This window comes from Centroberyx affinis, unplaced genomic scaffold, assembly GCF_046629955.1.
Source record: "Centroberyx affinis isolate AG114_WGS23_722 - 3 ecotype Tasmania unplaced genomic scaffold, CSIRO-AGI_Caff_v1 ptg003990l_1, whole genome shotgun sequence".
In the NCBI taxonomy this organism is placed as follows: Eukaryota; Metazoa; Chordata; class Actinopteri; order Beryciformes; family Berycidae; genus Centroberyx; species Centroberyx affinis.
Genome location: NW_027281806.1, coordinates 65,500 through 77,378, shown reverse-complemented (window position 1 = coordinate 77,378; position 11,879 = coordinate 65,500). Strand labels below are relative to the sequence as shown.

General features: G+C 45.5%; 1 protein-coding gene across 1 annotated transcript; it reads right to left on the bottom strand.

Annotated features, from left to right (window-relative positions):
* Positions 1–407: 407 nt before the first annotated feature.
* chst6 (carbohydrate sulfotransferase 6) lies at positions 408–11,816 on the bottom strand. Its single transcript, XM_071542015.1, has 2 exons — positions 11,693–11,816; positions 408–4,586 (listed from the first exon to the last, which is right to left on the bottom strand). The coding sequence occupies exon 2, from the start codon at positions 4,498–4,500 to the stop codon at positions 3,301–3,303; it is 1,200 nt and encodes a 399-aa protein (XP_071398116.1). The 5' UTR covers positions 4,501–4,586; positions 11,693–11,816; the 3' UTR covers positions 408–3,300.
* Positions 11,817–11,879: the final 63 nt, after the last annotated feature.

Here is an 11,879-nt window from a genome sequence, read left to right as displayed (position 1 = left end):
AGTAAAAAGAAAAATTATGACCATCCATTTCATGAAGGGGACATGTCAAAGTTATGAAAAAACAAGGTAGGGGTAGAACAAAAACTAAGGCCCTTTTTGAGGGTTTGTTCCTGCACTATAGGTAATTGATAATAATAATAAAAAGGAGTTGATGTGGGTTTACCCTCCACTACATCCCTGGTGAAGAGATGTAAAACACAGTTCACTGGTCTCTCAGACACCAGTATTTACTAGACTGAGCCAGCAGATGGCGCTCTTATGTAAATAACACTCCACTGTAAAAACTATACTACTACTGATGTCTCACTGTCATCTTTTTAGAACTGCTATGAAGCCAAATCAACAAAGCTTACACACATCTTTTTCTAAACGGGCAACAGTAATGCGAGAGACAAAGATTACAAGGAAATGTTTATTGCAATCATTAGTCTAAAAATCATGAGTACCATATAACCTCTGCTTCATAAATCATTTTGTCTTCAGATAAATACAGGAACAAACTGGCTAGTCTGTCAGCTAATCCCCTTGTGAGGCACTGACATTGTCAACTGACAGCACATAGAAACTACAATGTGATCAAGTCTAGGAGAAAGGCACAAATCATGTAGTTACAAATGGTAGTTCAGTATCATAGGAAGTCACTGTAACCAAAGTGATTGCTTTTGAAACTCTCAAACAGCAAGACACACACACACACACACACACATAGTGGATGCTTCATATTATTCACATTGTATAGGGAGACCTGTTGCTAGCTGTTAAGGCACTTTATGGGATCAGTGGTGGATTTTCTCTAAGCATCTGACTGACAGGCTCAACCTGAAATGCGTCATTCACTGAAATCTACACATTCGACTTTGGACTGCGGGGAAATTCAATTGTTGTTCAATCCGTGACAAATTCAACCCAGCACAGAGAGGAAAAGAAATTCCCTCTATTTCCCTCTGAAACAGTGGACAATTATAAGAGGAGATGCTGAGCAACATCTGTCTTCGCTGTTTTTGCAAATGCGTCTCAGCGGTGAGATCATCTCCCATCCATTTCCACACAATCAGACAACAGGGATCCATTTTTCAAGCCAAATAACGGCACTTTGACGCTTCCAAACCTGTGTTTTTTCAGTTCATCATTCAGCAGTACAGCACTACGGGTATTAAGAGTCACCATGGGTGTTGAGTGCATGTTATTTAAAACACTTGGGCAGTGGACATGGGCAAATATTGCTTTAAGCTTGGATATGGATTGGCAAATAGGGACAGGGAAATCAACATGGATAATAGAGAGCTAAGGAACAGAGTATTTCCCATGCATCATGGCTGTTTTTTTTTTAGCTTTAAACAAGACATTACATCACCTTGATTTAACACTGCTATTAAACACTGATTTAACAATGCAGCGCTCAGCTCACTTCTGCCTTCTGTCTCTTGAACACATCGAGCAGATGAATAGATAACGACTAATGCAAAAGCGGAGTACCTGACTAGCTGGCTAGTGCGATATAAAACTGGAAAATCCAATACAAAAAAAATTGCATACACTCTGCATTCACCCTCCCTCTCCCCCCACCCTCTGTCTTTCTCACACACACAGAACACGATGTACTCGGCATACACTCTGTTCCATGCGCTGCATATTGCTCTGACTCAGGCTGACACACAGCACACACCAGCCTAACAGTTTCTCATCTTTAATGATATGAACAGTCGCCCTCTTAAAGCACTAGGCCTACTTTTGACATGTTGAATTTCAGCCCATTATTTCACTTCACCAGGCATTTGTCTTTCAGCTGATCTGAAAACAGCTCACAGTTAGCGTTTCTCATTGAACACAATGGGTGTCGGCAGCTGCAAACTAATACGCTACCTATTGGTTTCAAAGGGGAATACTAACCAAAACAATGCAGCAGCCACAAGCGCATCCTGTAGCGGTGAAGGAATATTTCTGCTGAGGGAGGTTGTTTTTTTTTTGTTTTTTTCCCAGTTAGCTGAAAAGTGCTGGTGCAGAATGCTTTCACAACAATGTGACAAGTGTCTGCGGAAGAAAAAACAGCAGGCCAGCATTCAAAATGTCAAATGGCACTGTGAAATGTTACTCTTACACTTTTACATCTCATCAATGTGATGTTCGACGCATTCCAGGTGTCGTTTTGTGATGAAGTGGGTTTTTTTTTTGGTGCAGACACATTCACTCAGTCTAGTGTCTAGTGGGTGCATTGCATTCTGGTCTAGGGACACCCACAACAGGCTATGTGTTATAAAGCTGAAGCCAGTTTTTTCCAGAATGTACGCCTTGATACTGACAATTTCCTCTATAGAAACTACATATGGTTGATCAATATCTTAATATAAAGGAAGGGGTTCAGAGAAACTAAATCCAACTATTAAGAGTAGTTAACCTGTCTCTTTAATCTGGCTGTGGATGGTGTAAATCAACGTGATTTGAAACGTACTCGACTCTCTACTCAAACACTAGAGATTTAGTGTATGGAAAATAAAACAAATCCTAATTATTAATCAATCAAGCAAGCAACCCCTGTAAACACATAAATAAAGAGTAAGGCAGTATTCCAGGAAGCAGGATTACGCAAACTTAACCAGTTCAAATAAATACCACGAGACAACTCCTGAACTGTTGAAGATGATTAGCATGTTACATATTAGATTTCAATATGTACTGTATGTATGACTATTTTCATAACTTAAAGCTGCACTAGGCAACGTCACACTTTGGCGGCCCCAAGTGGCAGCGAGAGATAAATCGTTTGAATTGTTTTGTGATTTAGGCTGAAAATACCGCTGGATGTTTACATAAAAAATCTAATATTCAATTTAATATTCAGCTGTAGTTTTACTGATTCAAATCCAATACATGGAGCTATAGGCAAACCTTCTACACAGCTTCCTGGCTAACTGTGTAATCGTGCTTCCTAACCTCCCCCCCCCCCCCCGATGTAAATCCGTGACATTAGCGAGCATCCTGTCTCGATCCCAGACAATACTGGCCTCGGGTTCCCCTCTCCTCCTCTGTGGGACCAGAGCCATGTGGGACACTGGCATGATGTCCAGGTTAATATAATGTGGATACCAATGGACCGGATTCACATTCGTTTTTCTGTTACACGTTGCCTGATGGTAGCAGCTCAGGACATCATGCCAGTTTTTCCCTCAGTTGAGCAACACCTGTCTATAATAGTACTATATCATTTAATACTAATATAGTCAGTACTGCTTATATTGAATACAGAATTGATTCTAATATACTCTTTTAGTAATAATGTCTCTGTCATCAGTCAGTTATGTTTTAAACATTATTGGGATGCTCTGTTTTGGGCGGGAGCCAGCTGAAGTAATACCGTTCCCTCGGCGCCAGGAGGTCCAAGCCAAGTCTCTTCTGCTCTTTGTCGCTGTTAACCGTCCTGTAACCCAGCAACGACATGGCGCCCTTACACACCTCCTGGATACGCTTGACCTTGTCGTGGGCCAGCGTGGTGCGCCACGCCTGCGACACGTCGGCGGCGTTTCGCGAGGTGATCTCGAAGGCCTCTTTCTTGGTGCCTTTGCCCTTCCCGTGGGTCACCTTGTAGATCCACTCCTGCAGCGGCGCCGTCATCTCCAGGCCGGCGAACTCGTACAGGCCGTTTATCGCGAGCAGCGGGTTCCGCACCATGTCCTCGTAGCGCACCATCTTGTAGCGGCCCTTCAGGAAGTCCGGGGGCTTCAGCACGGCCCTCTCGTGGATGCGCACGTGGCTGCGGCAGATCTCCTGCATGACGCTGTACTGCACGTCGGCCGCCGCCGTCGCCTTCTGCTCCAGGACGACGGCGTTGTCGAACATGAACGCTTTGGCCGACCGCTCCCGGGACCGCACCACGGCCCGCGGGTCTCGCACCAGGTGGATGACGCGGAGGTCCAGGCCGGGGTCCTGCAGGAGCGGGTAGAGGGACTCCAGCTCGAAGAAGCGCACCGCTTTCAGCACCACGTGGCTGTAAGAGCGGCAGGCCTCGTCGGCGCCGCGCAGGCTCCTGCTGTCGCACTGCCGGTGGCACTCGCTGCTGTTGCTGAAGTGGCCGCGCGGCGTGAGGGGGCAGGCCGGCGGGGAGCACAGGGCGCGACTGTCGCTCCACATGAACAAGGACGACAGGTTGTGCCGCTCGGGCAGGTAGGCCTCCATCACCGACAAGTCGCACTTAAACACGCTCCGGAACAGGTCCCGCACCGCCATCCGGAGCACCCGGGCGCCGGACTTGGGCAGCGCGGTCCACACGTGCCAGCCGGGCTCCATCAGGTAGAAGACGGACGGGTGCTGGCTGAACACCTGGCCCAGGAAGGACGAGCCCGAGCGCCACGAGGACAGCAGCAGCACGTGCACCTTGCCCTCGGAGGGGGCGTGGCCGCACGGGCCCAGCTGGACGTACCAGGCGCAGAGCAGCACCACCGCCGCCCCCTGCAGGATCACCAGGAGGGTCATGGTGGAGACGCTCAGCTTGCAGCGAGGACTCATGCTGGGTCGGAGTCGCCGTCGGTCTCGGTCAGGTCGCTGGGTGTGGATCTCTCTTTCTCTCTCTCTGGAGCTGTGAGTCACAGAGGCTGAGAGAGAGAGAGAGACAGAGAGAGAGAGAGAGAGAGAGGGGGGGGGGGGGGTTAAATAGGTAATGGACAACATGTGTGTTCTTGCGATGTTCCTGCAGTCTAAGGCAAGGCAAATCACTGGAGAGCGCCTCTTATAGTTTGTATCACAGGTGGTGAACAGTATACCATGCAGTAGGTAGTACAGAGGTTCTCAAATGTTTTGATGTCAGGGACCCCCAAATAGACACACATTAGGCCACCGCCCCCCATTTCATCACATTTTGCCCCAGCAATCCATATGCATCCACTGTTGTTGATTTAGTATTTAATTGCTGAACTGTCTACACTGTACGTGGGGAGATAATCGTGATAAGAGTGAAACCTATGATAGTCATTCTGATACATTGTGTAATTGGGATGAGTGCTACTGAATTAGGCTATAGTGAAATTAACTATTATTCCTCACATTGCTGGGGACCCCTGGACCTCCCTCAAAGACCCTTGGGAGTCCCCAGACCTCACTTTGAGAACTATTAAGCGCAAGTATAGCACGTTAATCCTAAAAAATCCAAAAAATATTAACAGGTTTCAGAAGTCAAGGTTTCAGAAGTCGGCTTATTATCATTATAAACCTGCAGCATCCTGTCTAACCTATCTGTCACAAACTCAGCATAAATCAGCTTTATCTTTATAACCTCCACCTTAGTCGACATTGTTCTTCCCATCTTCTACCATCCAGATGGCTCTGCTTTTTACGAGTAGCTGTATATACATGATTTACACAAGGCCCACTGTCACTCATAAAACCTTATTTTAGTAGATCATATAGATATATACTTATGGACACACACACATTTTACACACACAGTCATCAAGCTAACTTGCCCAAGAAGATCTCTTTAGAAAAGGAAAGGAACATTTTAGTCTAAACTAGAACTAGGGTTGGTCCAATAGCTTGGCCTTAGTTATAATAAAATTCATGCCAGCAACTTCTGATGTCCTACATTGTTTGAATAAGCATATTGGTCTAAGATTTAAGAAGTCCACTTCAGAGATGAATGCCAGTAAGGGCTGGATTCGCAGGAAGGGTTGGTTAGATCAGCAGGAATTTGTTTGGGTGAAGACTTGCCAACGCGGGACAAAGGGAGAGGTGACTAAGCATTGGATGTAGTGACTTCTCCAGTCATCCAACCCCTGCTGAAGGACTAACGAGTGGAGGGAAGAGCCGCCGGCACTGCCACCGCACAGGATCACCGTAACACGCTGTTATGAGAACAAAGTCCAGGAGGAAAAGAGTGCGCTGTATATGAGACAGGAGGCACCTAAAGCTTCACATTACAAACCTGAGTCATCACAGTGAAACCGATCTCACGGGGCGTCATATGGAAAACACATATTGTCGCTGTCGAGTGAAAAGTTTGTAACTCTTTAATGACTTTGATGATTTCACTTCAACTGAAGGATTTCATGCTCCTCTATAGGTTGAGAGAGGTTTACTCGTGTGCTTATGAAACCCTTTCAAAACCCATGGTGGTCAAGCTGAAAACAAGGTTGGCTTTCGTAGTTCCTGAAAAGTTGACATTTTGGAGATACAAGGTTTTCACTGATATATAAAAACCTTGTATCTTTTAACCTACATGGAGGAAATGTATGTCAATATTACAAAAATGTCCACTTTTACATATGTTCTACATGCATTTACATACATGGTATAATACATTTGACAATTTTTGAATGTATCTTACATTTTCACATGTATGTCAGACTGGTGTATAGGGTCTTATATGGCGACATACTGTATTTATATTTTTATGTATGGGTTCTAAACCATAAGGCGTTGTTGACTGCATTTGAAATCTGCTACAAAACTGCCTTTTTCTCCACTACTGTTGCATCAGAATATACTTTAAACTCAAGACTATATGATCCAACCTGCTGACGTGCAATATGGAAATCAAAGCCAGCAGGGGTAATAAACCAGAAAAACATACAGGTGAGTTGCAGAGCAGTAGAGAATGAGTGAGTTTTTGGGGCCAGAACAGCAGAGGGAACATACTGTACCGGACCAAAAGGCGCTGCATCCACATGTGGGCACTTAACATCTGGAAAGACTGATCTGCACAGTCGCAGACATCCACCGACCCTCCGCTATGAGGAGGGGGGGGGGGGGGGGGAGTGTCAGAGTGTGTATGAGCATGTGTAAATGCAGCTGAGTGTGTGCGATAGGCAGAGAAAGAGAGAGACAGAGAGAATTTGAATTGATCGAAGCAATTACATCTTCAATTACATCTGATTTGTCCTTTCTATGTCCAGCCTGCACTGATCATTCATTTTCTGGGAGTCATTATCTGAGAGTTTCTGCTTGACTTGTTCTTTTTTTTTTTTTGTCTTTGTGAGGAAACACTCTGTACACACAGACATACTGATAGTCACAGCATCTCTGATCCTTTGTTAAAACACAAACACAGTGATAGTGACTGTCATAGTAACAAGTGGAAATTACAGTATGTACTAGAACTGATGCTGTCAATAGGGTTTGACTGATATGGGTTTTTGAAGGCTGATACTAATACCAGTATTTTTGGAGTGAAGCTGCCGATAGCTGATATTTTGTGCCAATATTCAACATGTTTAAATTTGACTATTTTCACGCAAAAATAAATAAATACAGGGATTCAGTATTTCCCCAGAATTGTATTCTTGTCAGGATGGAAAAGCCTCTGAAACAGCATTTAGACCATCATGGGACACTAAAACTCCATTGAAATCCAGGATGATGAAATTATTTTAGAGTGTGCAGCTACAATTTTACAATTTCAATTTCCCATTTGGCAGACGCTTTTATCCAAAGCGACGTACACATGAGATTTTAATATAACACAAGCAAGGATCTAGTCAGGAGAGAACGAGAGTAAGTGCCATAAAGCTAAGTTCTGGTCCAACAGGACATAGGTGCCACGAGGCAGTGCATTGAGGCAGGTCATAGAGGCAGTGCATTTTTTTTTTTTAGCAATTACACAGTCCATCAAGTGAGGAGGTGTTCGCGGATCGAATCAAGGACTGGAACTTGATGCGGGCAGCAACTGGGAGCCAGTGGAGGGATATGAACAGCGGAGTGACATGTGCTCTTTTGGCTGGTTGAAGACCAGATGCCAGCCGCCGCGTTCTGGATCATCTGCAGAGGTTTGAGCGTACATGCCGGGAGCCCTGTCAGTAAGGAGTTGCAGTAGTCAAGGCGTGATATTATAAGAGCCTGTACTACGAGTTGTGCTGCATGTTCAGACAGGTAGGGTCTGATCTTCCTGATGTTGTACAGGGCAAATCGACATGACCGAGCAACAGAAGCCACATGCTCCTTAAATGTTAGTTGGTCATCAATCATGACACCCAAGTTTCTGGCAGACATTGCGGGAATGAGCTGGATACTGATCTGTTGTTGTACAGAGGACTGGCTGGGGATGACAAGGAGCTCAGTCTTTGACAGGTTAAGCTGAAGGTGGCGTTCCTTCATCCATGCCGAGATATCGGCGAGGCATACGATATCCGTGCCGAGACCGTGGGGTCGTCTGGCGGGAACGAGAGGAAGAGCTGGGTGTTGTCAGCATATGAATGGTATGAGAAGCCATGTGAGCGGATGACTGCACCAAGTGAGGTGGTGTATATTGAAAAGAGAAGGGGTCCAAGCACTGACCCTTGAGGTACCCCTGTGGACAAGCAGTGCGATTTAGACACTTCCCCTCTCCAAGACACTCTAAAGGATCTCCCTGAGAGGCAGGACTCAAACCAGCGGAGGGCAGATCCTGAGAAGCCAAGCTCAGCGAGTGTGGAGAGGAGGATTTGGTGGGTAACCGTGTCAAAGGCAGCCGATAGGTCAAGCAACATTAGAACAGAGGACTGACCGGCAGCTCTAGCTGACTGCAGTGTTTCCACTACAGACAAGAACGCAGTCTTGGTAGAGTGTCCGCGTTTGAAGCCAGACTAGTTAGGATAGCCAGACCGCTCTTTAAGGCTGGGTGACTCACCACACCTATTCAATGGTAAGAGAAACTCTGGGACACATTACCGCCTGTCATGTCAGATTTAGCTGTGGTCAGGGAGGAACCTCCATCATATCAGTGGTGGACGACACTGACTGGACGACTTTTAATGAAAGCCCAATAACGGGCCAGATATATCAGCTGAGCCCTTCTTGTCACCACTGTTTATCTAACTTTCATGCCAAGAAAGGAAACTAAACTGAGCTGAATAGAGAGGGGAAAACAAAGGCAGCGCAAGCCAGAGGAAGACGGATTTTGGAACACGAATCGCACCAAACAAGCGTTGACACAACAACGGAAAAGAGCAAATGAAAGAAAGCGAAAGAGAGATAGAGGGTTGTGGAGGATTATGCTGACTGTTCCTTAAGGCCTCCGTCGGGAGGCCAAGCTCACTGCTGAGGGGATCCATGAAAGCGTACCATAATCTCCGCTGCTTATTGAACAAGCCCCAACATGAGCTCCTCACCTCCAGACCCTCAGGATACAAAGGCAAACAACAGACTTCATGACAGATCCTTCTCCCTCTCCTCCCCTCTCCCTCTCTCCATCTCAGCGTGCTCTCCTGCTGTCACTGTCGGTACTTTTTTCCATTCGTGTATCTGTGCTTAAATCGGTCCAGTGTTGTAATTCTCGGTTGCGTCTCTGCTCAAATACCCGCCCATTTCCCCTGCGCAATTTCCCCACAGGGATCATTAAAGTCCTCTCATCTCTTATCTTATTCTCTCGCCCTTCCTGCCCCTCCGTCCACCTGCAATCCAGGTATACAGTAATAACTTTGTTGGAATAGATGTGAAGTTGCCATATTTATACATGTTGCAATCAGTGATGTAGTGGTCCAATAAAAAGGTGGATAAACGGTGACCTTCAGTTTGTGATCATCAAGGCAAACAGCCACCAATATGAACCACTTACTATGATACTGTGAATTTATCTCATAAAGATTTATGTCTGCCTGAAAAGGTGGTAAACTATTCTACAAATAGAAAAGGTGGTTAAACTGAGTTTAGGTGGCGTCACCCTCCGCCACATGCCTTATTCAGATATATAAATATTGTAAAATGTCTGTTGCAGTAGGAAGCCTGGGCAGCCTCAAATCACTTTCTGCTCCCTGGAAACCTAAACCACATCAGGTTGTTCAACAAACTACATAGAAGTTAATGTGAACTGAAATACGAGCCAGAGTTAAAGTGGCTCTAGGCAGGATTTTGATGTAAAAGATACACCTCTTATCAGCCTACATCGCAAAGTGGGGCTGCAACATAGAAGAGTGTCCCAACTCCGCCAACAAGTATCACTTCAAGAATGATTTGCCTGATTTCCGAAGCCAATTTTTCATGGGCCACTGACATGCAAAGTCAAAACTCCGGACAAGAACAGTATTTCCTGACAACCCGGATCGTCCTGTACGGTTAGTGCAGAAGCGCTGAAGCAACTCATTGAGCATGTTTGCCCGTTAAGAGTTAAGGGATGAACATTTTCTGCAGCTGCCTCAGAGCGCCATCATGAATCTCAGCGTAAAGAAGAGCACTGAGTTCAGACGATAAATAAACGACTCAGCCAGGCCGTCTTCTTCTTCTTCTTCTTCTTCAGCAAGCCGAAAACAGCTGCTCACTTGAATGAGTCGGCTCTCGAGGCCCTATCGGAAATGAACTGTACTAAAATATACTGAAAATCTAGTCCAAAGCCGGCTTTCTCTATGCAAACATACCACAGTAAAGATGGGACACTATATTGAAATTCAATGCATCGCAATACAAAAATGTGACAAAATGTGAAAAATTAATTGTGATATTAACTACATCGTACCGTGGTTGTGAACCCCATATCAAAGTATCGAATATTGTATTGTGAGATAAGCATATCGTCCCATCCCTATACCACAGACAGTGATGCAGTGGTAAATAAAAAGGTGGGTCAACTATATGAGATAGAGTCAGCGATCATCATCATTTTTTGTACCATATAACTTACATCTTGTGTGATGTAGCCTATACTCTGAATTTATGTTAAAAGAGTTATGTCAGCCTATTCATAGTATTCTTTTACATCACTACACAGCTATCTTGGTAGGGAAATAACAGGTGATTGTAATAAATAAACAGTCAAACAATCAAATACAAACAGCCACTGAGCTGTGTGTATTGTAAAGCGCCATATTGGTTGGAAATACATGTGACATCATGGGAATACTATGAATAAAGGTGGTAGACTCTATTCTACAAATAAAAAGGTTGGTAAATTGAGTTCAGGTGAGTTTACCCTCCACTGCATCCCTGAATATAAGCCATAAGAGTAACCCACCTGTAGTGTGTGCATTTGGATGACCTCCATGACCCCCTCCTCGCTTCCCAGAGTCCATTACAAGCCTTTCTGTGGGTGTCACAGTGTGGTGCGGTGGCCCTCCAGGAGGTCCCACAGCAAAACGAGGAATAGCTTATCATTGGTTTCAATTCCCCCGCTGTTATCTCCCCGCTTACCGTGTAGACAGTTACACAAATGTAAAAGAGAACCTTTCTAACGGTTCTACTATGGTACACGCCTAAAGAACTATTTTCTTGTGCTATATAGAACCTTTTTTGTTAAGAGTGCACAGTGTAGACACAGTAAAACAACTCCAAAGTCAATCATAAACAACAAAAATCTTACCATACTGGATCCCTGGGACTAAATCTGGTTAAATTGGGGGTTCGTGGAGTCTAATGTGGGTCTATTCGGTGGTGGAAACCGTTTGAGAAGCCGGGGGTTATGCTCCAGTACGGACAGGCTACACGGCAAGCTTTTGGCCACCAAACAAACCACAACTTATGCATTTATCCCGCGAAGTCTACCGACATTTCCATTAAGCTAACTACGAACTCTGTAGGCTATTTTTTTTTGCTTTGGGGGACTAACGGCACGAAGTTAATTGATATTCCCTCGCCGTAGGGGCTCAAGTGCGTCCGCTGCTTCTCGGTCCCTCGTCGGAAACCCGACACGAGTCCCCAAGGAGGAGAAGAAGGAGAAAAAATAACGCTCCTGGCCGAAGAGATTAAGTCCGGTCACTGCAGCTTTTGGTTTTTGAACCAATGTTTAGCCGGACTGTCTTACCTTTACCTTCCCGTCCGTGTTGCCTGGGCGACGGACACGGCAGCGAGCGCGCGGTGCTCTACGGACAGCTCGCGGTCCACCTCAGCTGTGGGTCTCTTCCACTGTCCGGTGTTGTGTACAAAGCAAGCCGGGGGGAGTTTTGAGACGTGGCCAGTGGGTCTCCTGGCTGGCAGTGGGATGGGCGGGG

Bases quoted from the DNA above. Each gene is read 5' to 3' on its own strand.
- chst6 (XM_071542015.1), bottom strand. From the start codon at position 4,500: ATGAGTCCTCGCTGCAAGCTGAGCGTCTCCACCATGACCCTCCTGGTG.